General features: G+C 48.0%; 1 protein-coding gene across 1 annotated transcript; it reads left to right on the top strand.

Moving 5' to 3' along the window:
- The first annotated feature begins 2814 nt into the window (after positions 1-2814).
- ZFP64 (ZFP64 zinc finger protein) lies at positions 2815-22954 on the top strand. The gene is made up of 6 exons (XM_028735224.2): positions 2815-3040; positions 8049-8288; positions 9759-9920; positions 14380-14442; positions 15900-16151; positions 20703-22954. Exons 1-6 carry the CDS (start codon positions 2851-2853, stop codon positions 21986-21988), a joined length of 2193 nt encoding a protein of 730 aa, XP_028591057.2. The 5' UTR covers positions 2815-2850; the 3' UTR covers positions 21989-22954.
- Positions 22955-24616: the final 1662 nt, after the last annotated feature.

Below are 24616 nucleotides of genomic sequence, written 5' to 3'. Positions count from 1 at the left end.
GTGTTAAAACTGATGCATGTGCACAAGAGGCCAAAAGATCTCCAACATTCATCTCCCCTAATATGTGTAACGGCCCCGAGACTGAAACGCTGTGTAACCCAACAACCAAAAAAAAAAAGCAGAAACGCTGAACGAGCATGCCAGCAATCACAACTGACACTATTCCAAGCCCAGAAGGCATAAATCAGTATGCATGTGTAATCCTTTTCACCCTTAACCTGACAGAAAAAGAAGATACTCCACCGCTGCAGGCAGTGGGCAAGTACTGCACAAGCGACGTGGCACGGTAATGACAAATGTCAATCACAGGAGGAGCAAAGGGTGGTTGGGGGAGAGACAGGCAGGGCATTCAGAAGTCAAGCTGCATCAGACAGTTCTAGATAAAATATCTGAGCATCCGGCAAAGGGAAGCTTCAACATGCCGACATGCAGCTGCCGCTGGAAAGCTCATCATTTTGGCCATCCCTGCCGGAGAACCTTGGCTCAAAAGGATACATTTCGCCTGGGAAGGTGGAGCAGATGAGGCCCTAGCAAGATGACGCGAAACGCACTTCCTACCGAAATCCCCTCTTGCAAGGGGTGAGGAAATGGAGGCACTTCAGAGGTTGTTGGACGTCAACTTTCACAAGCATGGCCACTGGTCCAAGGTGATGGGAACTTTGGTCCAATAACATCTCAGTGGACTCACGTTTCCCATCTCTGCTGTATTGAAATAGACACAGGAGCATCCAGATTTTCTATAGGTTCTATAGACTTTGCTGAAAATTACTAGGATGGGGGGGAGCGTTACCATTATTATTACCATTTTTATTATTTATTACACGTATTTGTTGCTTGAAGAAAAAGTGGTTCTAAAGGAATCTTAAGCCACTACAGTGATTGGCTAAGCCTGCCACATTTGGGGATGTATGGAAGGATTTTACCATGTGTCATTTACATCAACGGCACCTTTTGAACTTTAGAATTCTTGAATTGATCCATTTGACAAGAAACATACCCCCTGTCTCCCATACGATTTGAGTTTTGGCTGCTATTATTAAATAAGCAAATAATTGAAAAGAGGCCAATCTCAAAGGGGGAGTAGGCTGGTGCAGGGGGAAGGAAGCCCTTCAAATAGTCTCGCTTCAAACAAAATAAACATGCTGCATTGAACCCGGGACAGCTATGAGCATGCAACTGGTACAATATTTGTATCCTATGTTCTAACTAGCAACACCCCCTCCCACCCACCCCTATGTAGTAGATATATTGGGTGCATCTTATGCATTGTTGGAAAAGACCCTGGGATGAGTCTGTTGCAACGAAGGACGACCTATACATGTTAGAAATAATATAGAATTAATAATAGTTTGGATGTCAGTTGTTAGTGGCATCCGTCTGTTTCAAGAGAGAATGGAGTGCACCTCCGGGGGGTGGGGGTTAAAGTCAAACCACACTGTTTTTGGATAGTTAAAAAGGTAAAGGGGCCCCTGACCGTTAGGTCCAGTGGTGGCCGACTCTGGGGTTGCGGCGCTCATCTCGCTCTATTGGCCAAGGGAGTCGGCGTACAGCTTCCGGGTCATGTGGGCAGCATGACTAAGCCACCGTTTACCTTCCCGCCAAAGTGGTACCTATTTATCTACTTGCACTTTGACATGCTTTCGAACTGCTAGGTTGGCAGGAGCTGGGACTGAGCAACGGGGGCTCACCCTGTCGCGAGGATTCGAACTGCCGACCTTCTGATCGGCAAGTCCTAGGCTCTGTGGTTTAACCCACAGCGCCACCCTTAGCAAGCACCATAATGACCTCTCTGGGGCAGAAGCCTGGACGGTGTGTATGGAGTTCTTGGGCTGCCCCCTCTCTGTCTCGCTGATGTGATCCAAAGGAAAGCAGAGCAATGTTTGCAACCAGCTTGCAGGAGCTGCCGGAAGGAGGCGTGCAATGCACCACCCAACTGTCTTAGGGACTCCGCTCCAGATTTGTGTAGGGTTTACTCTACAAATGTGACTCGGGTCCAGTCTTTATTGAACAATCGTTGCTTTCTTTATGGAGTGCTTATATGGCAATGAGAATTCATCTTGCATTCATCCCGATTTGCTTGCAAGGTGTGCACATTTCCCAATTAACCACACACCTTTCAGTGCGTCTCCCTGTCGCTTTCCAAACTGCAAAGAGGTCCATTTCTTATTTTTATTTCGAAGTGGATTTGTTATGCTAGGGTGGCAGAGCACTTTAAACCATTTTAAATGCACAGACCTGAAGTTCCAGAATGCAGATATTGACAGTCTCTGGAGTCACCATGTATCACCGCGATTTCATGCTGGTTTTACACTAATTCTGTGCTGGCACAGCTTTTGTATTGATTATTTTAGCAGCTAACTTCTTGTATTTGTGTTTTAATAATTTAAATTTTCTAGGTGATCAGAGGACTTGTTTCACTGGCGAATGCCATAAATGAATGGGCAAGCGGAGAGAAAGCAGCTTCGGAGCAGGGACGTTTAAATAGATGCACATTCCGAGCATCGAGTGAAATGTCCCCATTCGGATCTACAGTATTGTCCCGAGGATACAGGAGGCAAAGAAAAAGAAAACCCTTTGCTGCCTTGCCGTAGCTCAGCCAGAAATGCCACCGCAGAGCCTATTTTGCTACACTGTCCCTCGCTTTTCTCCAGGGTTGCAATCCTGTGTGCGCACTGACCGGGGAGCAAGTCCATCTCAACTCAGCAGGCTTACTCCCGAGTTGCATTGCTACCAGAGGCATGCATTGCAAGCGCCCTTTGCTCCCTTCTGTGGGCAAAGAGCCTCGCGACGGCATCGGTTGCTGCTACAGAGCATGCTCCACAGTCCCTCCACATCCGTCCCCGCCTTCTGATGTGGGGGGGGGGGGGACCCGCGAGGACGTTGCAAAGTCTCCTTGTTCGTTCGTTTTTCCTCTCCCCACCCCCACCCCCTTTTTTCCTTTTTGCAAAGCTGCGCCTGGCGCGCGGCTGCTGCGAATCCGCGACGGCTGCGATGAACCCGAGCGCCGCGACCGGCCAGCCTTTCGCCAGCCCCGTGCAATGTAAGTGGCTGCGCGGCTTATCCGCGCTCCCGGGCCCGGAGCTGGCAGAAGCCGCGAGGAGCCTGCGCTCCGGCCGGCCCCGAAACCTGAGTAGCGGAAGAAGCGAGCCCTCGCGCAGCCCGGGAATCTGGAGCGTAAAAACGGGGCCCGGGAACCTGGGTGGGAAGAGCAGCCGGCAGGTTGGGGAAAGGCGGGCCGGAGGGTGGCATTGAGACAAGCCGGGGGCCGGGTGGGGAGAGGGTCAAAAACGGTGCATCGCCTTTCATAAGGAACCGGGAGGGTTTCGGGTGCCAAAGCCAGCAGGTTTGAGCATGCTTGGTGGGTTTAGTTGCATTTAATTCTGTGCAGGATTGCAGCAGATGGAGGGGGGTGACATAATCCGGTTTTTTTGACCGTGCAACTTGCAGCGTGCGCCAAAAGCCCTGCGTGCAAGCAGATCAAGGCCTGGTTCCAGCACCTCCAATGCAACCTGGTTTGGGGTGCTGTTTTATTCTTCTGCTTGCAAGGAATTCAGAGGCCCTTCCTAGGCCAGGGCTTTTGTTCTTGCATTTGGACTTTCTATACCCCCCTAGCAAAAAGGTACCCCCTGAATGGGGTAACTGTGCCCCTGAAGGACCAGGTGTGCAGCCTGGGAGTCATTCTGGACTCACAGCTGTCCATGGGGGTACAGGTCAATTCTGTGTCCAAGGCAGCTGTTTATCAGCTCCATCTGGTACTTGGCCTGAGACCCTACCTGCTCTCAGACTGTCTTGCCAGAGTGGTGCATGCTCTACTTATCTCTTGCTTGGACTACTGCAATGCGCTCTATGTGGGGCTACCTTTGAAGGTGACCCGGAAACTACAACTAATCCAGAATGCGGCAACTAGACTGGTGACTGGGAGCGGCTGCCGAGACCATATAACACCGGTCTTGAAAGAACTACACTGGCTCCCAGTACGTTTCCGAGCACAATTCAAAGTGTTGGTGCTGACCTTTAAAGCCCTAAACGGCCTCGGTCCAGTATACCTGAAGGAGCGTCTCCACCTCCATTGTTCTACCCGGACACTGAGGTCCAGCGCCGAGGGCCTTCTGGCGGTTTCCCTCCCTGTAAGAAGTGGAACCAGGCAGAGGGACTTCTCGGTAGTGGCACCCGTGCTGTGGAACGCCCTCCCACCAGATGTCAAAGATAAAAATAACTACCAAACTTTTAGAAGACATCTGAAGGCAGCCCTGTTTAGGGAAGCTTTTAATGTTTAATAGGTTATTGTATTTTAGTGTTTTATTGGAAGCCGCCCAGAGTGGCTGGGGAAACCCAGCCAGATGGGCGGGGTATAAATAATAAATTATTATTATTAGTAGTAGTAGTAGTAGTAGTACAGAAGGCTGCCTCACACCAGATTAGTCTGTATCATCCAGTATGGGCTACACTGACTGGCAACAACTTTCTTAGTAGCTCAGGCAGTCTTTCCAGTCGCCTGGGATACCTGGTCCTGTTAACTGGGAGATGGCCAGGATTGAACCTGGTACCTTCTGTGTGCATATGCTCTTCCCCTAAACTATGGCCAGCCCCATAACCTCACATGTAGGAGGCTGCATGTGCATCCTCTCCACATGAGCCAGTTTGCAATTGGTCAAGGCTGAACTCAGGGCGCATTAGCCTGGCCAGCACCAGAATAATACATTAAAAGAAAAGGCGATTTTAAAAGTTTCTTAAGCGAATGTATTCTCTCCGTGGGAAGGTTTTAAGAGATCACACAATGGAGCTATTTGTGCTGCTGGAATTTAAATACGTTAAAGCTGCAATCCATTACACAGACTTACCTGGGAGTAAATCCAGTTTGAGTAAATATGCATAAAGTGACATTGCAAGCTGCCTTCCTGCGTGTGATTTCCTGGGGGAAAGCTTCCATATAACCTAAGCAGGTTAAAATGGCTGGACTAGGGGTGTTTCAGTAGGCAATATTGTGCCCATCACAATATCTCAACCTGACCAACCTAGCATTCATTTCTGTTCCATCCTTCTAGTGCATCAATCAAGAGTGCCATACAACAATTTAGAATAAATACATTGAAATACAACGAATTCAGCAATACAAATAAATACGTTTTGAACAGGTGTGTGTAGGAACACAGCATTTTTTTTTAACTGTTTAAAAGCAATTGCAGAGATCATAGGTAAAAATGAACTTAGCAAGCAAAATTCCAAAATGGTGGAATTTAAGCACAACAGAGGGGGTCATCCATGCTTCACAAAGATTTCACAATATTGGTGCAGTCACTGAAAAGGCCTCGTCTCATCGCATTCTCCTCCCTGCACATCCGCCATTTAACTTATAGCAATCTGTAGAGGATTTAAAACCTGACATCTTGGCGACTCTCATGCATGAACATGTGCACTATTATCTTGTAACTCCACCTGGCAATAATAAGGTCTGTGATGGATAAATAAAGGTACATTATGTTCCACTTGTTAATTTTTTTAGTCTTTTCGGCTAGTCTTGCCGTCCTTCAATGCTGAGCTCCATTCCTATGGACTTCAGAAGTTAAATCTTGGAGCAGAGAGCAGATGTATCTTGACTAGTGTCAATGCGCATGGATGCTAAAGCAGTGTGCAGTGCGTGGTCTGCCAGCTCACACATTGCCACTTGGAGGTCCCAAGCCTCAAGGAGGTTAGATTGGTTTCAACTAGGGCCAGGGCCTTTTCAGCACTGGCCCCGATGTGGTGGAACGCTCTGTCACAAGAGACTAGGGCCCTGCGGGATTTGACATCTTTCCTCAGGGCCTGCAAGACGGACCTGTTCGCCTGGCCTTTGGCTTAGACTCTCTGACCCCTTAAATGGGATTTGGTATACAGTGGTACCTCGGGTTAAGTACTTAATTCGTTCCGAAGGTCCATTCTAAACCTGAAACTGTTCTTAACCTGAAGCACCACTTTATCTAATGGGGCCTCCTGCTGTCGCTGCACCGCCGGAGCACGATTTCTGTTCTCATCCTGAAGCAAAGTTCTTAACCCGAGGTACTATTTCTGGGTTAGCGGAGTCTGTAACCTGAAGCGTATGTAACCCGAGGTACCACTGTATAAAGTTTCCCTTGGCTTTTTTGCTGGCCCATGTAGGACCAGCATGGATAGCTGGCTCAGGTGAGTATCTGATGTTTCCTCCTTTTATGGTCTTGATTTATGGCCTACTACTAAAATGAGAGGGACGCGGGTGGCGCTGTGGGTTAAAGCCTCAGCGCCTAGGGCTTGCCGATCGAAAGGTCGGCGGTTCGAATCCCCGCGGCGGGGTGCGCTCCCGCTGCTCGGTCCCAGCGCCTGCCAACCTAGCAGTTCGAAAGCACCCCCGGGTGCAAGTAGATAAATAGGGACCGCTTACTAGCGGGAAGGTAAACGGCGTTTCCGTGTGCTGCGCTGGCTCGCCAGATGCAGCTTTGTCACGCTGGCCACGTGACCCGGAAGTGTCTGCGGACAGCGCTGGCCCCCGGCCTATAGAGTGAGATGGGCGCACAACCCTAGAGTCTGTCAAGACTGGCCCGTACGGGCAGGGGTACCTTTACCTTTACCTTACTAAAATGAGGCTGCATTTTAAGATGTATTTTAAGCCATATTTTAATTAACTGTTTGTTTGTTGTGTGTTTCTTCTCTATCATGTTTTATTGTAATTCGTATTTGGTGGTAGCCGCCCTGGCCGAGGAGGGCAGGGTATAAATAAACAATTATTTATTTATTTACTGCTGAAGCTTCTTTTGAGCTGCTGATAACCGACCGTGGGATAATAATGTTTTTTCTAACGCAGGGTTCACCAAGGTCAGTGGGCACCCTTGAATTTTTCAGCAAGTGCTGCGGACGCCAAACCCTCTTTTCTCTGCTCCTCTCCCCACCCCTCACCCCCCCTCCGGAGACAGAAATAGAGAAAGTGAATGCGCGCATATTCCACTTTTCTACACAATCTGGGTAAACGTCGGAGCTAGTTGAATTAATCAGCCTCAAAAAGCACATAGAGCTGAAAGAGGAAATGAGAAAGAGCATCACTCTTCCAACTTTCTCCTTCAACTTTACGTGATTTCCAAGGGAGGATACGTCATGACCAAGTGGGCAGTTCATGGGGAGGCTCAGAGGCTCAATGGGTACCAGGATGCCTGCCATGTTGGTGAACCCTGTTCAACCATTTCATTGTTTCCAGTTACAGATGGATAGCCGTGTTGGTCTGCCATAGTCAAAACAAAAAAAATTCCTTCCAGTAGCACCTTAAAGACCAACTAAGTTAGTTCTTGGTATGAGCTTTCGTGTGCATGCACACTTCTTCAGATACACTGAAACAGAAGTTGCCAGATCCTTCTATATAGTGAGAAGGTGGGGAGAGTCCTTCAGCTCTCTATATTGGACAAACAGGCCAAACCTTACGCCAAAGAATAAACGGACATAAATCTGACATCAAGAATCACAAGACAGAGAAACCAGTAGGAGAACACTTCAATCTCCCAGGACATTCTATACAAGATCTCAAAGTAGCTGTTTTACTACAAAGGAATTTCAGAAATAGACTGGAAAGAGAAGCTGCTGAATTGCAACTCATTACCAAACTTAAAACCATGGAGAGACCTGGTCTGAACAAAGACATTGGATTCTTATCTCATTATACATGACAAAGCCATTTTTCACCTTCTCACCCCTTGCTTTTTCCTGTAAGACCTATTGCAGCCGTTAAGAGTCGTCAACAGGCTCATCACAGCTATCTGCCAATCACCCATTCCCACCACCCTTCTGAGTAATACCCCTCCCCACCTTCTCACTATATAGAAGGATCTGGCAACTTCTGTTTCAGTGTATCTGAAGAAGTGTGCATGCACACGAAAGCTCATACCAAGAACTAACTTAGTTGGTCTTTAAGGTGCTACTGGAAGGAATTTTTTTTGTTTTTCATTGTTTCCAGTAACTTGCAAACAATAACCTTGGCAACACATAAAATTTCTGTTGCCATTTCTGTGGTAATTATTAATTGTTTTGTTCAATTTGATGTCTTCTGACAGTTCCAGGAGGCACCACTGTCCTGGTGGAGCTCACACCAGATATTCACATTTGTGGCCTGTGCAAGCAGCAGTTCAATAACCTAGATGCGTTCGTCGCTCACAAGAGAAGCGGCTGCCAGTTGTCCGGCACGACAGCGGAGACCACCAGCACAGTGCAGTTTGTAGCAGAAGAAACCGTGCCAGCGACCCAGACCCAAACCACAACAAGGACCATCACTTCAGAAACCCAAACGATCACAGGTATTTATCTAGGAAGTTTGGGTAGTGGCATCTTCGTGGCAAAACTAAGCCCTAGCATTGTATGCTTCGGCAACAGGGGTACCCTGGGCAAATGGAAACACTAAAGCATGGGTAGGCAAACTAAGGCAGGGGGCCGGATCCGACCCAATCACCTTCTAAATCCAGCCCGTGCACGTTCCGGGAATCAGCCTGTTTTTACATGAGTAGAATGTGTCCTTTTCTTTAAAATGCATCTCTTGGCTATTTGTGGGGCATAGGAATTCGTTCGTTCATTTATTTATTTATTTATTTATTTATTTATTTATTTATTTATTTATTTCAAAATATAGTCCGGCCCCCCACAAGGTCTGAGGGACAGTGGACCGGCCCTCTGCTGAAAAAGTTTGCTGACCCCCCAGACCAAACTTCCACTGTTATACTACTTGATGGAACTTTGGCCTGATTTTGTATGTCAGTCTTTAGTTACATTACGATACCATGATGCTGACAGGGAAAGTTGCTGGAAAAGTTTGCTGACCCCTGCACTAAAGCTTTGTCCCACCAGCATCTCCAAAGAAAAGAAATGTCTTTGCTTAAGATCATGGAGAGCTGCTGCCAGTCCGAGCTGAGAACATTGGCCTAGATTGGTCATTGGTATGGCTCAATGTATGCCACTTGTGGGTTGTGAACTTGGGGGAAATGCCTTAGTGGTAGAGCACATGCCTTCCATGCAGATCTTCCCAATTCAAACGTTCAGATAGCAAGTAATGGAAAAGTCCTCTCTGCCTGACCCTGGCAGAGTCACTGCCAGTCAGAACAGGAAATACTGGGCAAGATGGGAGAAGAATCTTAGCTGGTATAAGGCAGGTCCCTAAGCTCACTTCCTTGTTCATTCTTGTACGCAGCAGCTTACTTTGCCACCTGTGGCAAATAAAAATCACCTCCAGGTGACCAGGCAGAAAAGTATTGCAAAAGTTGGCTCTTTTCTTCTTCTTGGCTGTAAGTGATTTGGGAAGAGGGGTAGCTTAACAACTGTCAGCGCCATTCACAAAACACACTTCCAAGGATTCTGTGCAGGGAGCCACAGCTGTTTAAATTCATAGTGCATATGGGAGCTTAGTGTCATAGCTAACTTAAAAGTTTCCTTCTCTCACTGACAAGGAAGCAGTTAAGAAAAAGAAAAGAAGATTGCATTATAGTCTCAAGACTGGGAGTAATTTTTGTTTGTTTGTTTGTTTTTTATAACTTTTATTTCCAATATTCACTCTTTTAAAATCACAATAGAAAAAAAAAAAGACATCGCAAAATAAACAGATGTAGACAATAAAATATCAAGACGTAAATACATTTCTCTGAAAGTATTAATTATCATATGATAAAGACTGGGAGTAATTTTATGTTCTTCTTATATTGAGGGTTCACAGAAGCTATGTGGTTTTGCAGTGCTCTGATGTTAAAAGAAGTCTTCTTTTTTTCCTGGCTGTTTTTGAGTTTCTGCGCCAGAGTTTGTTTTTGAGCATGGCTACCAAACCTACCTACCTGGTGAGAGCAGTGAGCCTCAGCCTGCCGCCGTTGTCACCACTACACCGAAACCTCGAACCAGAAAGTCCGCCACATCAGGGGCGCAAAAGAAACTTAACTGCTGCTATCCAGGTAAAGTATATGCCTGTGTTTAGACCAGGCATAGGCAAACTTGGCCCTCCAGATGTTTTGGGACTACAATTCCCATCATCCCTGACCACTGGTCCTTTTGGTTGGGATCATGGTTGTAGGCCAATAACATCTGGAGGGCCAAGTTTGCCTATGCCTGGTTTAGACAGTGTGGCAGTCTTGGGACCATAGAAGTGACTGCTTCTGCGGTTTAGATCCCCTGGTTGTTGCTGGTTCACAGATCCCTCCATTCTATTCTGTTGCTTTAGGGTAGGAAGGTTCAAAATCTCCTTCTTCGCAGGTGGAAAAAAACGTGGAAATTGCTATAAACCTCATAGCGGTTGGAGAGGATGGGTTATTTATTTGTTTGCTGTGTTTACACCCCATCTTTTACTCCAAGGAGTTCAACCACCCTGAGACCTGTGGTTATAGGGCAGGTATATAAATTCAATAAATAAATAAGGTGGGTAAACATTGTTATTCCCACCTCCTATTCAATCAATCCTTTGTACAGTGGTACCTCGGGATGCGAACGGGTTGCGTTTTGCCGCTTCCGCGCATGCGCACGATGTCATTGTGAGCGTCTGCGCATGTGCGAGCGGCAAAACCCGGAAGTAATGTGCTCCGTTACTTCCGGGTTGCCGCAGAGCACAACCCGAAAGTGCTCATCCTGAAGCACATTCAGCCTGAGGTATGACTGTATACTGCCTTTCCACCGGAGAGCCAGTGTGGTGTAGTGGTTAAGAGCGGTAGTCTCGTAATCTGGGGAACCGGGTTCGGGTCTCCGCTCCTCCACATGCAGCTGCTGGGTGACCTTGGGCTGGTCACACTTCTCTGAAGTCTCTCAGCCCCACTCACCTCACAGAGTGTTTGTTGTGGGGGAGGAAGGGAAAGGAGAATGTCAGCCACTTTGAGACTCCTTAAAGGGAGTGAAAGGCGGGATATCAAATCCAAACTCTTCTTCTTCTTCCAAAGTTCAAACCGTGTGCAAGGTGGCTTGCAACATATAAAAAAATACATAACTGCAAACATAACAAAACTAGTCATCAACAATAAATGAAACATCAAAAAGCGCATAGCCAAATTTCCACATAAATCACAAGATCCAGTATAAATATATATATATATATATAATTAGCATCAACAACATCTAACACCTACCCAAGCCCCCTACAACAACCCTGTGAGGTAGTTTGGCCTGAGAGGCCCAAGGTCACCCAGGGAGCTTCATTGGTGAGTGGGGATTTGAACTCTAGTCCAACACTCTAACCACTACACCACACTACCCTCTTTAGCTGCCATTGCTTTGGGAGATACTGCCTGCATATTAGCAGGAATATGATTGACAAAAGCTGTCTTTGGAAGGAAAGAAAAAATGCACTTTCCAGTTAGTGAGGCTCATCAGTATGGATTCTGTATACGTATAGATGATACGCAGTAAAAATGATAGCCTCCTTTTTCAGGATTTTCTTGCCTCACCCCACCCCAAGGAGTCTTGGGGACCTCAAAGGGCTTTGCCCCTCGTGAATTGTTCTTCCGAATCGTTCCTTACATCCTCTGATTTGCTCTGCTGCTTCCGGGGGGGGGGGGGGGATAAATTGGAAATGCTTAAACGAATTTTAATCAGTGACATGGCCGCAAAGTTTCAAGAAGATTCATGGAAGCGCTTTTTAATTAATTTATATAGCCATTGATCACGCAGGCCAAAGTCACGGGAAGGTAGATGGGTGGGAAGCCTTGCGTGTGTAATTAGGTCAGCTAACTTCATCAGAATCTTCCGTTTCAGAACCTGTCTTCCCTTGAGAATCTTACCTGGAAGTTATGCCCATTTTTCGCTGTGCTTCTAACCTCAGACAGTGTTGGTAATTCAGGCCAAACACCTGCACACCTACCTACTAGGGGCTCATTGGACCTGAATCAGGAGAGAGTGGCATCAAATCGTTGCTCAGCTTTGAAGCTTGCTGAGTGCACTTCAACCTTATCTGCCTATCCGGGATCTGAGTGTGGAATTGAAGGGGAATCCCATACCCAGGGGACCTCTCTTATCTGCCCCATGGAGCTGTCCCAAAACTGCATCCTCACTGGCTGTGTTTCATGTCCCGAGTGACTGGGGTATGCTCTTTGACTCTGCCAGTGTCTCTTGCTTCCTGGATAGAGGATGGAGAGCAGTGTTATAAACTCAGATATATAAGCTAATCCCCAAATGGCAATTTAAACCTAGGTTACGGTTGCCACAACGGAATGTCTAGGTCAGTGTTTCCCAAACTTTTTTGGGCAACGGCACACCTGTTTACTGAAAAAAAATCTCGCGGCACACCACCATTAAAGCCCCGCCCCGTGACGTCAGCGCGCAGCGTCACGCCGGGAGGGACGCACGAAAGCTATCCTATGTAAATACGGATTTAGCCTCGGTTTGCTCTGGCTTTGAAGCTAAAGGTTAAAGGGGGGGGGGGGGCAGAGAGACGTGTAGACCCGTTTGCTTAGAAGTAGGTCCCCAGTGTTTCCCCATGGGGTCCCAAGGAAGAGCGGCGCCACCCGATTGGATTTCCTAAACTCCCGCCCTGAGCGCTGGAGTTCCGCGTAACCCAAATTAAACCCGGTTGCTTACACTCTGTCCAGGAGGACGCACAATCCCCGCTTGACGGATGGGTCTGTTCCAAGGCTGGCTCCGCTGGCAAAGCCGGCTTGCTGGACGCCTCTTGGCAGGGAGAGAAGCGGACGGACGAGTTTTAAGAGGCTCTCCGTCGCTCCAGAAGAAGGCAGGGCGAAGATTTCAAGGGGCATCGCTCCGGCTGCTCCCTCTCCCGGCGCGCAGGAGCGATGCCTCTCTCTGGCTCTCCCTCCGCGCAGGCTGAGGGAGGGAGGGAGGGGCGCGTGTGACCCGTCTCTGCTGGGAGACCAAACCCAGCGAGGCAGAGTCGCGCGGAGGCGCCCAGGCAGCGCTGCCGGCTGCGAGGAGGAGCGCCAGGCAGCAGCAGGAGGCGCGGCCTCTCCTCGCCGCCGCCGCCCCGCCTCTCGCCGCCGACTCGCCCGCCTCCCTCCAGGCATCTCGCGGCACACCCGCCGATGTCTCACGGCACACTCCTGTGCCGCGGAACACCGGTTGGGAAACACTGGTCTAGGTGCCTTTTTTTTTCCTTTTTCTTTTTTGCTGTGAAACTACTACTATTACTACTACTACTACTTAATTTCATTTCTGTACCGCTTTGTATCTTAAAGAAAAAATCTCAAAGCAGTTTACAACACAATAAAACATCAAATAAAGTAATCCAGAATAAAATAAATTCAAGCTTCACCAAAAATATTTCAGATCCTCCTCTAAGTGGTCTTTTGCTTTCCCCATACAGTGGTACCTCGGATTAAGTACTTAATTCGTTCCGGAGGTCTGTTCTTAACCTGAAACTGTTCTTAACCTGAAGCACCACTTTAGCTAATGGGGCCTCCTGCTGCTGCCGCGCCGCCAGAGCACGATTTCTGTTCTCATCCTGAAGCAAAGTTCTTAACCCGAGGTACTATTTCTGGGTTAGCGGAGTCTGTAACCTGAAGCGTATGTAACCCGAGGTACCACTGTATTTATTTACTTAATTTGTATAGCTGCATAAGTGCTTTAGGAAGCCTGTGTGGTGTAGTGGTTAGAGTATCGGACTAGGACTTGGGAGATCAGGGTTCAAATCTCTACTCAGTCATGAAGCTCACTGGGTAACCTTGGGCCAGTCACAGCCTCTTAAGCTACCTCACAGGGTCGTTGTAGGGATTAACTGAGGAGGGGAGTGAACCATGTACTCCTTGGAGAAAAAGTGCAATATAAACAGAATAAATAAGTTCTTCTGCTTAAACCTGGAGGGGCCAGCCTGATGGAGATGTCAGTTGCCAGCGTGGCAAACAGAGATTTCCACGTGGTCACAGTTTGACCCTCGCCAGTAGCAAAACGCGCCTGGCGCCTGGCTAATTTCTAGCACCGAGGTGTGTGCGAGTTTGGGTCGAAACTAGTCTACTGTACGAAGGGGAAATTTACATCTATTGCTCCACCCACTCCTGTCTCTGCTCTGCCCACCCAAAGGTTGCCCTGAAGGAAATGCTACCCTGTTTCCTGTTGCCATGTCAATTGCGAGCAACGCCAACGTCAGGAAACAACATGGCTGTCTCCCAGCGGACTTGTTGACTGCTGGCATACGGAGAAGTTTGGCGTCCAGGGAGAGGAATAAGGAGCAGAGTTCTAGCCGAGGCCTAGTTCTAGGTCATGTATGCCTGTTGAGGATCAGTGTTGCACTAGGCCCAGGGAGACCTGGGTTCAAATCCCCAGTCATTGAACTCAACGGGTGGCCTTGGGCCACTCAAAGATTTAAAGTTGTTGTGTGGAGGGGGGAATCGCATACCCTTCCCTCGGACCCTTGGAGAAAGTGTAGGGTAAAAGTCAATAAATAAATAATAGCTGGCCCTCTCCGTTTTTTTTCCTCCCCAGGCTGCCAGTTCAAGACACCCTACGGTATGAAAGACATGGAACGACATTTAAGAACGCACACTGGTAAGCAGCCTTATAGAGCCTTAAACTGAGTTATATAGCCCTAATTTCCCTACCTGCCCCCCGCCACCAATGTACACAGATCTCCTGGGCCCATTTGCGTTCTGCTTACGGGCGCAGACTTTGCTTGGATAAATATGATAACATTTGGAATGAGTTTATACGGAACGTAGTAGGCGATTAACATCTATATATGCATTAAGATAATAACACTGTATCAGTTTATACAGGAGTGCATGGGAGTGTGTTACATTGCAATTTTGTATTTGTATTTTTTCCTTAAACACATCTTTGTTCTTTTTCCTCCCTCATTTCCACCCCCAGGAGTACCTGCAGACTTGAAGTAACCCTGAGATTTGCAGGTGCTAAAAAAATATTTGGGCGGGGGGAGTACTTGAGGCGGAAGGAATTGGGCAACCCATAAATATCACACAGAATGTTGAGAGAGTGGGGGGCGAGGACTGACAACCATGGGAGGGGGAATGGAGAGGCTTGAAAGGGGGAGAAAGGAGACAGAGATATGAAAAAGGGTAGAATGAAGCATCCCATTCTCTGGAAAGGTCACTTTTTGGTTCATAAAGGTAAAGGGACCCCTAACCATTAGGTCCAGTCGTGGCCGACTCTGGGGTTGTGGCGCTCATCTCGCTTTATTGGCCGAGGGAGCCCGCGTACAGCTTCTGGGTCATGTGGCCAGCATGACTAAGTCGCTTCTGGTGAACCAGAGCAGCACACGCCGTTTACCTTCCCGCTGGAGCGGTACCTACTTATCTACTTGCACTTGACGTGCTTTCGAACTGCTAGGTTGGCAGGAGCAGGGACCGAACAACGGGAGCTCACCCCGTCGTGGGGATTCAAATCGCCGACCTTCTGATTGGCATGTCCTAGGCTCTGTGGTTTGACCCACAGCGCCACCCGCGTCCCATTTCTTGGTTCATGCTGAGAAGCTATTAGAAGCTATTTTAAAGTGTCCCAAGGATGGAAGCATGATTTGCTGATAGACTTCAATGGATAAATAAAATATTGTAGCATAGCTTGGATTCAACCCTCCCCTCCATTAAGAAAAACCACAATCGAAAGAAAAGGATCCACCAGAACATACTCAATGGGTGTAGAAGGATAACTAACTATTGAGATGGAAGATGGTGCAGGGAGGAGATAGAATTGGGTGGCTGGAGCCCTGACAGAAAGCATTGCACACTGCAATGTTTTGTTTCAGATCCCACCTGTAAAATTAATGTATTGCAAGCAGATGCATTCCCAAAGCAATGCCTGCGTCTCTGCACATCCTCAGTTTGCTGGAGAAAAAGACAAATAGCATGGAGGAAACCTCTAAAGTATAATAAGCCCGTGACAAAAAGGGAAAAGGAAACATTCTTCCATTAAGAATCTCTTTGTTCCGTGTAATGCAACTGATCTCAACCCTGCTGCACCTTCGCCTTTTGTTGTTGCCGTTGTTTTAGGTGACAAGCCCCACAAATGTGAGGTTTGCGGAAAGAGCTTCAGCCGCAAAGACAAGCTGAAAATGCACATGCGATCCCACAGTGGAGTGAAGCCCTACAAGTGCAAGCACTGTGACTACGCAGCTTCCGAAAGCAGCAGCCTGAACAAGCACCAGCGCATCCATTCAAACGAGCGCCCTTTCAAGTGCCAGATCTGCCCTTACGCAAGCCGCAATTCCAGCCAGCTTACGGTGCATCTCAGGTCCCATACAGGTAAGGACAGGGACAGGTTTGCCCTACGTTGCCTCACGTTGGGATAGGGGATCAGATGCTCCGTGATTATTGCAGGGAGGAAAAAGACAAAGGGGCTTCACGCGATCCGATGATCTTGCAAAGCCCTAAGCAGAGAGCTTTCCACAGAGCTTTTCGGGCCAGCTGACTGGTGATGTTTGCAAACCTCCTTTTAGCTGTGTTTTCCTGCCCCAAATATTTATATACAAGCACGTCTCACTATGCAAACACAATCACTTCTCAGGAAATCAATTGCTAGTCACATAACGACTCTTCAAATTCCATTGATTCCTATGGGGAAATTTTGAATGTTTTCCTGACCATGGAAATCTGACCCCCAAATGACGGAAAACCCTCTGGAACCTCGCAAAAGGCAAACAAGGAAGGAGAAAATGTTCTCTTATTTGTCCAGTCTCTCCTATTCTTCCTGCCATGGTTTCTGTTGAAATGGCTATCGCAAGACCAGCAAAACACCAAAAAGTAAGGCTTCTCTAAGGCTGATTATTGGTTTACAGAGGAGGACATGGAGGACTGGCTATTTGGGTATCTGAATCTACAATGTGCATAGCAAGGTTCCTCGTTTTTGTAAAGTGAGTTTTCATAGAGCGAGCAGTTGGATAGCAGTTGAGTCTATAAGGCACAGGTTTCCCAACACTCACATGTGTATAAAAGTCTAGTGCTGGATTCGTTGGGGAAAACTATTAAGAACCTGCATCACACTGGAACTCCTAACAGTTGGCCTGCTCAAAGTTGGCTGTAAGTATCTCACATCTTAAGGCGTTCACCAGACATTGACCATGTCCTCTCCAGATGCTGTTCCACCCATTATGAGTAAAAACTTAAAACTACAGAGCTGCGTCAGGGCCAAACCAGGGCTGTGGGCTGACCTGCTTCAGTGTGGAGGATCTCAAACTCAGGGTTCCTAGGACCAACAGCTGGAGCTGGAGCCTGAGGAACAGCAAGCCCCTGGTCTGTTGACCTGGCATGGTCAGAAGGCCAGGGTGCTAAATCTTTCTACTAGGCATTGCCCATTCACAGGCTTTGTGTTGCTTATCAAGGAATGATGCAGCACACCTGTGCCTAGAGAGGACTTCCCAGGTGCGTTGAGGTTCTTGGAATGTGATGCTCTGCCCTTTCACACAACCCTGCTAGAATCTCCAAAGGAAAGGCTATCCTTGCCATCTCTGCTTGGACTCAGATCCTGCAGGTCTTAGGCTCGGCCATTCAGTAAAGGTAAAGGAACCCCTGACCATTAGGTCCAGTCATGGCCGACTCTGGGGTTGCGGTGCTCATCTCACTTTATTGGCCGAGGGAGCCGGTGTACAGCTTCCGGGTCATGTGGCCAGCATGGCGAACCAGAGCAGCGCACGGAAACACTGTTTACCTTCCCGCTGGAGAGGTACCTATTTATCTACTTGCACTTGACGTGCTTTTGAACTGCTAGGTTGGCAGGAGCAGGGACCGAGCAACGGGAGCTCACCCCATCACGGGGATTCGAACCGCCAACCTTCTGATCGGCAAGCCCTAGGCTCTGTGGTTTAACCCACAGCGCCACCCGCGTCCCTGCCATTCAGAAGTCCCCTCTTAATTTCCATTCCCTTCTTGCATGGGCATTTCATTTTTTACAAATGAAGCTCTGCAAAGAAAAAGAAAATAGTAATAAATTAAATTTCCTTTGCCAAAGTCAAATCCAATAGGGTCATTGAGGAGGAAAAACAACTGGCGACACAGATCAATCTCTAGATTGGAACATTAAATGTACGGCTGACATTTAGCTTCTGCAGATCTCCTCTAGTATGGCTTGGCATCTGAAATTGGGGACTATTGGATCATGTGCCGCACCCGGTTTTCATCAGGAAAGTGGGTAAAAATCCAATGACTGTCTCTTGCAGTTCACCCAGTGGTATACGCAGCTGGAAGGGCCAGCCTGTAAAACAAATTGAACTGGCAGGCTGTGTGTCTTCATTAATAAAATGTGTATAATAAACATTTTACACCCAGGGTCTCAATTATTAAGCAAGCTTGTGGATTAGCACAGTATGCCACATCGCAATTTGAAATATCTTCCGCCCGATCAATGAAATATGTAGCCGGGTAAGCAACTTACGCCTACATTTTTTATTTTATTTTTACAGTCTCCCATTTATGAAGATCTATAAAATATTAACTGGTAAAGTAAATTAAGCCATGTGTGTTGTGATTTTTTAAAAGAGCTGCAACGTTCACTGAACCAAGGACCTCCTTACATTTTATTTCTGCCTTAAATGGCACCCCGTGGCTCATTCACTCACTTCTGAGCGTGTGTGCATGATATACACGGAATAACAAAGGAGCTCCGCGCTGTTCAAGTAGCTTAGAGCAGCAATAAGTCAACAGTGCTGCTTTGTGATGTGGTATTAGCGATAATTGGCTACTCTTTGCGAAACGAAAACCCCGCCGTTCGTATTGTGAAAGGTATCAATACTGTGCATGTTTGCGCTGTATTGCTCTGTTGATTAGGCAGGTCCTACCAGCTGTGGAGGCGTAACGCTACGAAAGCTAAGGCATGTTTTCGGATATAATTCCTGCAAATTGTTGTGCAGAGGTCTGTCTTTGCTCCTGAACATTGGTATTCTCCATTTACTCCCCTTTTCAATGCATTCTGTTTGCTTTCCTTTTCAAACAGATACTTCGCTTAGGGGGGGAAACAATAATGTTACTATAATAATTAAATATGCAAAGCTTGCATAGCAGACCGGCAGACAAATAACTGGAGGAGAGCTATTGGGAGATATGGGGAAAGTGAAGGGCAGGCAAGGAAATGGTGGCATTTTTTTCTGGGGGGGGGGGGGAAATCTGTAGGTTTCAGAATGCAGGTGTCCTGTCTTCCCTCCCCTTCAGATAGTATGTATAAAGATGCATTTATTTGCATTTGATGTTAAAGTGCTGGGTTTGTGCATTTGTGGCTGCAGACAAATTATGCCCTGTCCCGTTCAAAAGAAGAGAAACCCATCTCTTGCGAAAGCGGGGTGGGGGCAATGAAATTTTATGGTGCAAATTGACAGAACAGGCACTAAAATGACTGATGGGGTCTCAGCTGAAAGGGATCCCGGTGTTGCAATGGGTAGCATGATGAAAATTTGGGTCCATTCATTTCAGTGGGACTACGCTGAGAAAGACTGGGCACAACCCAAATTGTCATGGCACCTTCAAAGTCGTAATAAATTCATTGTGGCCAAAGATTTTGTGGGCTCAAGCCCTCTTCATCAGATGTCAAGGTAAATTTTATTAGCCTTTAGGGCAGCCTTTCTCAACCTGTGGGTCCCCAGATGTTGTTGGACTACAACTCCCATCATCCCTGAGCTCTGGCCTTGCTAGCTAGGGGTGATGGGAGTTGTAGTCCAACAACATCTGGGGACCCACAGGTTGAGAAAGGCTGCTTTAGGGTGTCCAAAGATTCTTGATTATTTTTGTTAAACTGTGGGGTTTGCTTTGTGATGCCACTGGCTTGGGTAGTTTTAAAGGGGGAGGCGGGCAAATTTGTGGAGGATAATGCTTTCAGTGGCTGGTAGTCAAGATGGCCGTATATTACGTCCATTTTTTGGAGGCAATACGCTACTCTGAATACCAGTTGCTGGGGGTCACTACCTGGAGACTTCTGTGGTGTTTGTGGGATTTCCATGTGCAGCTATGGGATGGCAGCTATGGGAAGAGAATCCTAGGCGCAGTGGTGCTTTAGTCTGATCTAGCAGGAGTCTCCTCATGTTCATGGGCTAGCTCCAGGTTGCTCACCAGAACAAGACGGTTTGATCATATAATGTCAATCCTGGCCCAACTACACTGGCCGCCATTTAGTTTCTGGGCCCAATTCAAAGTGCTGGTGTTGACCTATAAAGCCTTACACTAGGCATGCGCAGACTACGGCCCTCCAAATGTTTGGGACTACAATTCCCATCATCCCTAGCTAACAGGACCAGTGGTCAGGGATGGTGAGAACTGTAGACCCAAAAATCTGGAGGGCCGGAGTTTGCCTATGCCTGCTTCACACAGCTTAGGACCTCAGTACCTTAAGGACCATCTCTCCCCATATGAATCGCCCCAGACCACGCACTTGTCATCCGAGGCCCTTCTCTATGTCCCCCTCTCCCCAAGAGGTTTGTAGGGATACAACACAAGAAGGGGCCTTTTTTGTGGTGGCTCCCCATCTGTGGAATTCTCTCCCTACAGAAGTTCTCCTGGCACCATCATTACATGTCCTTAGATGGCTGGCAAAAACTTTCCTCTTTACCCAGGCCTTTGGCCATTAAATAATCTATGGCCTGTTAAATGTGTTGCAGGTGGGTACTGTTATTATGATTAATTTTATTATGCTATCTGTTTTTATTCTTTGTTTTTTATTATTACACTCTGTGAAATATGTTTTTAGTGTTCGACACTTCCTATAAAATCATCATCTTTCAGAAACACCAATGCAAATCCATTGGAATTTATCCTTATTGTCCTGCATCTCTTGGTCCAAACACCCCTAATTCGAAACGCTTTTCTCACGGACAGGAGACGCTCCCTTCCAGTGCCGCCTCTGCAGCGCCAAATTCAAAATCAACTCGGACTTGAAGAGGCACATGCGCGTGCACACGGGGGAGAAGCCCTACAAGTGTGACTACTGCGACGTGCGCTGCGCCATGAAGGGCAACCTGAAATCGCACATCCGCATCAAGCACAGCATGGAGAACGCCTACCGGTGCCTCGAGTGCGAGTTCCAGTGCGGGAACAAGACCAGCCTCCGGCACCACCTGCGCACCCACCAGCCCGAGCAGCCGGTGAAGTGCTCGGAGTGCAGCTACTCCTGCTCCAACAAGGCCACCCTCAAGGTGCACGAGAGGATCCACTTCAAGGACCGGCCGTTCAAGTGCGAGTTCTGCAGCTTTGACACCAAGCAGCGCAGCAACCTCACCACGCACATGAAGAAGGCGCACGGGGACAAGGTCAGGGTCAAGAAGAAGGCAGCCGAGAAGGGGGAAGGAGACCGGCCGAAGGAAGGCGGCTCCAGGCAAGTGGCCAGGCTGGAGGCCAAGAAAGCTTTCAAGTGCGATCTCTGCGAAGCCTCGTTTGTCCGGGAAGACTCCTTGCGGAGCCACAAGAGGCAACACGTCGAGTACAACGGGGCGAAGAACCCGGAGCTGGCCGTTTTGCAGTTCCAGGTGGACCCCACGAGGCCAAGCGGCACCCCTATTACCGTCAGCCACCTACAGGTCCCGCTACAGGCTTCGTCGTACGGCAAAGGGCAGGTGAAGATCATCGTGGGACATCAGGTACCCCAAGCCGGCGGTCTGGTGCAAGCGGCTTCCGTGAACATTGTGCCGCCAGCATTAATAAGCCAGAACCAAGAAGATCTGTCTGGCAACGGCCAGTTGCAAATCCTGCAGCAAGTGAGCTTGCTGGCTCCCCCTCTGCCCCCGGGGTCTCAAGCGGAAAGCATTTCGATGGGCCAACCAGCCGTGCTCCTCACAACCCACAGTCCAGCAGACAGAAGCACACCCGGCCAGACTCTGATTCCCGACATCCCTGTAGGCAGCCACGAGGCCTCGGCTACCCAGGCTTTCATCAGCGGTGCTGAGATCAGCTGCTCCGACTTGGAAGGACTCAATGCTTTGATTCAGGAGGGGGCTGGTGAGGTGACAGTGGTGAGCGATGAGGACCAGAGCATCACTGTGGCCACCTCGGTTCCCCCTCCGCCCATCTTTTCCTCCCCTTCTCACGCCGACGTGCCCAAGCAAGTCTACTCCATTATCCAAAGTGGTGCAAGTTTGCTTTGTCCTGCAGACTCCATACCAGATTAGTTCAAGAAGAGCGCATTTGCTCAGCGCTCAGCACATCAGATTCGGCCCTGGATCCAGATTAGGCTGATGAGTACAGAAGGCGAAGCAATCCCTGGTGTCGTGCTAGTTCATTGCTTCACTCCAGGGTTAACCCAGCTGTTCTTGGACTATAGCTCCCATCATCCCTGACCATCGGCCAGACCAGCTTGGGGGCTGATGGGAGTTGTAGTCCAACAAAGTTCTTAGGGCACCATGTTGACTGCCCCTGGATTCCATGCCTTACTGCAAATAGAGCCCCTCCTCTTACAGAATACAGTGGTACCTCAGTTCTCAAATGTCTCCATTGATGAACGCTTCGGAACCCAAACGCCGAAAACCCGGAAGTGAATGCTTCCATTTCCGACCACGCCTCAGAAGTCGAATGACTTCTGCTGTGTGTTTTTCAATTTTCTCAATTGAATTTGCCGACAGCTCTTTGCGCCTCGGTTTTCGAATGTTTCAGAACCCGAACGGTCTTCCGGGATGGATTACATTCAAGAACCTAGGTATCACTGTATTGCGTGCATGTTTTAACAGGCTTAGCGATGGTTATGCTTTTGAGACCAGGGAGCAGAGAAAGTATAAGATTCTACAAACAGGTGCCACCGAGTGAGGTGCAGTATTCATTACACACGGTTCGTCTCTTGCCCGTTCCTGCGCTAGATTGTTCGTTTGGTGCACAGCACAATATTTCACAGCTGCTTGGTAGCAGATACTGTCCCTCCTACACCTCTTGCCCCATTTGAAGGTCACAGCCTTAAAATACATAGAGCAAAAGAAGTTGCACTGAAATTATCTTCCAGCTTCACAGCCAACTCCAGTCACGATGTTTGTAACCCAGCGAATTTCAGGGAAGAGTGTGTTGTTGTTTTCCAATTCCGCATTGGCTTTCATTTCCCAGGCTTTCCACAATCATGTTCAAAGTAAATATAATATATTTTGAAATAATGGCACAGCCTTGGACTGTAATCCTATGCCAAATTGTACTGTAATTGCAATTATGCAGAGAATTTGGTAGGACTAAGTAATCCGAGACTGCAGGGTTCGCTCCAAAAACAGGGTTTGAGGGGGGAGGTCCCACACTTTAATTTTTTTCACTGGCTGCGTTTCTGCATCTTTGATGGTAGCTTGATGTGCATGGAAGTAGGCAGAAGATGCTGGTCCTATAGGGAGAAAGGAGCACTGCTGCAAAAGCACTGGATCTGCATCCAGCCAACCTTCGCCTTACAGCCAATCCAGTACCGGCTGTCAGCTTCCTTGTCAGTCTCAGTGTTGCCATCATAGAACTCAGTAGGGGGTTGACCTTTCTGTCTGGGTCCCAGCCATCACTGGAATAGATAAAGGAACAAAATTTATATACCACTTGGTTGTAAAAAACCTAAGCGGTTTACAAAAAATATATATAACATTTTTTAAAAGTTAAATATTTGAAAATATGGTTAAAAACAACAGTAACTTCTTAATGTCTGGATTGTTGTTGTTTAGTCGTGTCCGACTCTTCATGACCCCCTGGACCAGAGCACGCCAGGCACTCCTGTCTTCCACTGCCTCCCGCAGTTTGGTCAAACTCATGCTGGTAACCTCGAAAACACTATCCAACCATCTCGTCCTCTGTCGCCCCCTTCTCCTTGTGCCCTCCATCTTTCCCAACATCAGTGTCTTCTCCAGGGAGTCTTCTCTTCTCATGAGGTGGCCAAAGTACTGGAGCCTCAGCTTCACGATCTGTCCTTCCAGTGAGCACTCAGGGCTGATTTCCTTAAGAATGGATGCGTTTGATCTTCTTGCAGTCCATGGGACTCTCAAGAGTCTTCTCCAGCACCATAATTCAAAAGCATCAATTCTTCGGCGATCAGCCTTCTTTATGGTCCAGCTCTCACTTCCATATATCACTACTGGGAAAACCATGGCTTTAACTATACGGACCTTTGTTGGATAGGCCTGCCCAAACGAAAATGTTCTAAGCAGGCACCAACCAAGTATTGCAAAGGGTTCTGTCTGATGTCTATAGGCAGGGAGTTCCAAAGTTTAGGTGCCGCTACGCTAAAAGATTGGAAAGCGGTAAGGAAAACCTGCCTTGGTCCTGTTGAAGATACAGGAGCCAAACAATAAAAATAAGATGACATGACTTGGGGATTTTGCTCAAAGCAAAAGCCGGTCGACTCCTTTTTGAATATCGGATAGTCTGTATTGGAACCCGAGGGAACAGCTCTTGAACCACAGCATAAACTAGAATTGTGTGCCGTCCTCCCTTGCAGCCAAACAGCAGTGTAGCCTGGGGCAGCTATGTTCTGCGCACAAGCCAAGCTATATTTGCGATTTGCAGGTTTCAGTGCAGTAAGCTCACTTATTTCAGGCATTCCATGCATACTCTCTGTCGCCAGCCATGGGGCAGAACATCGTATCTCAATGCTGTACAGTGGATGCTCGGGTTGCGAATGGGATCTGTGCGGGAGGCACGCTTGCAACCTGCAGCGTTCGCAACCCACAGCGCCGCGTCTGCACATGCGTGGGTCACAATTCGGCGCTTATGCGCAAAGCACAATATAGCAATTCTGTGCATGCACGAGCACTGAAACCTGGAAGTAACCCGTTCCAGTACTTCTGGGTTCG

Source organism: Podarcis muralis, chromosome 5, assembly GCF_964188315.1.
Source record: "Podarcis muralis chromosome 5, rPodMur119.hap1.1, whole genome shotgun sequence".
Lineage (NCBI taxonomy): Eukaryota > Metazoa > Chordata > Lepidosauria > Squamata > Lacertidae > Podarcis > Podarcis muralis.
The sequence above is the reverse complement of the archived record's forward strand: the minus strand, read 5'-3'. Positions and strand labels throughout refer to the sequence as shown.